General features: G+C 45.7%; 1 protein-coding gene across 1 annotated transcript; it reads left to right on the top strand.

Moving 5' to 3' along the window:
• The first annotated feature begins 281 nt into the window (after positions 1 to 281).
• On the top strand, positions 282 to 3,361 carry LOC115321278. Its single transcript, XM_040498524.1, has 8 exons — positions 282 to 425; positions 1,004 to 1,094; positions 1,223 to 1,418; positions 1,485 to 1,569; positions 2,242 to 2,466; positions 2,658 to 2,832; positions 2,931 to 3,004; positions 3,083 to 3,361. Exons 1-8 carry the CDS (start codon positions 282 to 284, stop codon positions 3,359 to 3,361), a joined length of 1,269 nt encoding a protein of 422 aa, XP_040354458.1.
• Positions 3,362 to 3,699: the final 338 nt, after the last annotated feature.

Below are 3,699 nucleotides of genomic sequence, written 5' to 3'. Positions count from 1 at the left end.
TCCATCCTTATTCTCTTATTCTTCAGGGCCGTGTTCAAAATGTACTTGATCCCACGCCGGAGTAAAAGTTTTGTACCTTGGCGTTCGAAAATATACTCGCGTCGAACGCTGCTATAGCTGCGCTGTCTCGTGACATGACCAGTCGGAGCTGGCCGGAGTAACTCGGATCCGCTTGCGCCGCGCGTAGCCCGTGGCGTCAGAAAGGGCCCCCCTGTCCTGCGTGCTGTGGAGCTCTTACACCGTTTGCTTTAGTTTTCTGCTGGCGCACGCGTTGGGCAGCCATGTCGTCGCCGCCAATCCAATGCTTAGTGACGTGGAAAGACAGCAAGAAGATTATTTATGTCAACGGTCAAAACAAAGCGGATGTGGTATTCGCTTTGATGGCGACAGATCTTTGCGATGCTGTGCTCTCCGGCCGGATGGAGGTGAGTTCTTTGCTCTTTTCCATATTAGCTTGAATAAACGAGTTTTTGTGTTAAACGTTCTGCGCACTGAGTACGGATAGCACGAAATTGAATGATGTTCACCATTGTGATCAAAAGTTTCGACGGCGCCGTTTTATGCTTCAAAAAGCGCCTGACGGGTTTTGTTCACCCACGGTCATGAAATACGCGAATTCAGCGTGTACACGAAGCTAGGGTGCCTTCATCTGCGCGTTGCTTGGGGTGATGACATCTGGCCATTTTGTATCGAACGCTTATTTTTATTTTTTGTTCTGAAGCGCGTGAAAGAGCGTGTCCCTGCTCGCGCTCGTGGCGCTGTCTTTGCTACGGTGACAATTTGCTTCCTGCGATTTCTTTGCGTTTTCCCTGTGAGCGTGTGGTGTCGGCATCGGGTGCTACTAAGGTCCATAAAACCTACGTTTTATGGACCTTGCAGTGGGTTACAGATACGAGCCCTTGGTTAAAATAGCTAGTCATATCCCGCGTAGTATATTGTTTAAGGGGCTATATTGCTAATCACGTTAAATACGCGAGGTCCTAAACATCTGCATTCCTTTCAGGTCTACAATGCTCGATTTGATGCATATGTGGACACGTCAGATGACCACATTTTTTGTGATGGGGACAGAATTAGGCTTGTTGGTGATGAGAGTACCGGCGACGAAGGAAACTTGCCACTCAAACGCAGGTAAGTGGGTGAGTTGCAAGCATGGGGCCCAGTCAAATCCGGTGTGGCACCGGCTTCTGCATCTATTCTGTTTTCAGCACAAATGAGGGAGAGATGGTGAGAATGGTTCCGGGCAGCAGCCTTCCTGACGGTCAGCAGCCTGCTTCCAATAAAAGTGATTACAGGCTGCCTCCTGTACCATTGGATGTCAAGGTTGCCATCGACAATGCTGAACTGGGAAAAGTGCCCAGTCGTACGAAATCTAAGATAGTTTCCTGGATAACAAGCCATTTGCTGACAATCAACTGGTAAGTGCGCGCCTGCATTCTCATGTCTCTCGTGTAATAGGGACTGCGTTTTTGGTGTGCCCACAGCTATCCAGGAGGACTTTACGAGACGGCTGCAAAGGCCCTCGTGCAGGAGTATCCCGTGCTAAGGGACACAATCGGCACAGGCTGGGTGAGCACGAGCACAGTTACAGTTACGCAGCAGGTACTGTAAGGAAACACATGTAAAGATGCCTGTTTTTGTCCTAGATTGTCTTTCTGTGCAGCGTGCACTTTAGCCATAGTAATAAACTTTGTGTTACCACACAATTTTAACAAGGAGAAAATATTTATTCACAGGACTCATGGAAAGTGTGTTTTCAATATAAGTTGGGAAATGTGAGAAAGACTCTGGACAGAGTGCCTGCTGTACAAGCAGCAAGGGAGAAATTTGGCAAGCGAAAAAACGTTCAGGACACTGCGGCTACTAAAAGACAGTGTCGTAAGGTGAGTCACAATCTCAGCATTTCAGAGCATTTGAAAATTTGTTATCTGCTTGGACCAGGCGCAGCCTTATTCGCTACAGGGCCCCAGAGACGTTTGTTTTGAAAGTAAAATTTCTAAGGGCTTAACATTGCGGGTATACAATAGGCTTATTATAAGAAAGCAAGTATTAATGGAGCTGGATGGCAATACTGCAGCATGCACTGGCCTCATTTTGATTGTATACTGCTGAAGGCATATTTTAATGACATTTTCTTAGAATCCGAACAAGCTATGTCATCGCCTGAAGTTTAGTGCGAAAATCAGTGCAAGCTAGTACGAGAGCTTCTTAATGTTATTGGTAGTGTTTCTTTCCTGTTAGACTGCAAATGTCCTACTAGACACAGATGTCGAGCTCGACGCATCCGTCATAAACGGACATGTTGACTTCATGACGAGGGAGATGAAACGACGTTCTCCTGACCTACGGAAGCTCGGAGATTCTATGAAAAAGACTCGCTCTTCGAGAAGAAAATGGATTATGGAGACGCAACCATCAACAGCTGATGTACTGAAAAAGTACCCAGCCTTAGCAGACGCTGAAATGGTAAGCACAGCATGAGGCTAGTACTTGTAATGCTTCCAGATACAATGTATGCGCACAAGATTTTATAACTTTCTTAATTAACTCTTTACTCGAATGCTATAAAGTCCGTTTCTATTTAAATTGTATTCCGATAACAGTATTATGTTTTCCTGGGCAATAATCCCATACAAATGCTATTCCCATTATTTTAGCTGCATCAGGAGTTCATTGCCATCACAGGCGTAGATTTGGTGTCAAAGTTGCTGGCATTTCTTAACAAGTACGGGGAGAGATGCCTCTACCTGGTGAAGTCTCGCCGCTGCGCGAAGGAGACGGTGCACGAGCTGGAAGGAGACCTCGAAAAACTGGAAGGAGATGCCAGGAAGTGTATGTGTTGAAGAACCTCCTCCTTGGATTCCTAGTATTGTCTTAACAATGTTGGAACCGTGCTGTTGCTCGTCGTAATTGAAATTTTCTTGCAACAGATTGCTTTGCAGTTGGCATGTTACAGTTATTACCCATGCTGGTAAAGGAACAACCGAGATTTCTAAAAGGACCGGTAAGGAATACCCTCTTCACTTTTTTGCGGTCTAGGTCGTCGCAACTGGGCTGATTTTCATAAATGCAAATGTTACAGGACATCTACCCTGCCCTTCGTTTTGAGGGCTCAAAGGCACACGAGGCCAAAGATAAATTTGCCGTGTTGGAAGGCCTGAATGTGGAGGTCGTCGACATTATTGCTGGTGCCACGACCGTCATGGAGATTTATTGGATCTTCAACATCAAGCACTCAAACCAGAACAAGAACACGTTGGCGCTCCTCGAGCACTTCTGCGGACTTCCAAGCGCACCGCAGGCACCATTGCTGATACGGGCAATTTCTGCCATCGAGAACGTTTGGAACAATGTTGAATGATGTCTAGTGCTGAATAAGTGTCCAGTTCTGAGTGCACACTGATTAAACGTTCAAGAACTAATTATGTTGTGCTGCTTTATTCTTGCTGATGGCTTGCTAAAGAAATTGAGCCATAGCTTTTAGAGTATATATACGTTAAGCTAGTAGTTCCTACTAGGTTTCGCGGATGAGGTCAGTTCCCGTTACTAGCTTATTTGGTTAGTAACTGTTACACTCCCGTTACTAACTGTAGTTACTAAGAGGTTAGTAACATATGTGACAAGCAGTTACTAACCCACGGTTAGTATGTATAACAACCTTTTTTTAAAGAGTGTACGTCTGTCTGCACGTCAAAGCTG

This window comes from Ixodes scapularis, unplaced genomic scaffold (genome assembly GCF_016920785.2).
Source record: "Ixodes scapularis isolate PalLabHiFi unplaced genomic scaffold, ASM1692078v2 PGA_scaffold2__306_contigs__length_199485367, whole genome shotgun sequence".
Classification (NCBI taxonomy): Eukaryota; Metazoa; Arthropoda; class Arachnida; order Ixodida; family Ixodidae; genus Ixodes; species Ixodes scapularis.
The sequence above is the reverse complement of the archived record's forward strand: the minus strand, read 5'-3'. Positions and strand labels throughout refer to the sequence as shown.

What these genes read in the sequence shown, in the direction of transcription:
- LOC115321278 (XM_040498524.1), top strand. Translation starts at nt 282, where the DNA reads ATGTCGTCGCCGCCAATCCAATGCTTAGTGACGTGGAAAGACAGCAAG. An exon ending in CATTTGCTGACAATCAACTG is followed by an intron (nt 1,419 to 1,484) that starts GTAAGTGCGCGC and finishes GTGTGCCCACAG; the next exon opens with CTATCCAGGAGGACTTTACG. An exon ending in CCTTAGCAGACGCTGAAATG is followed by an intron (nt 2,467 to 2,657) that starts GTAAGCACAGCA and finishes CCATTATTTTAG; the next exon opens with CTGCATCAGGAGTTCATTGC.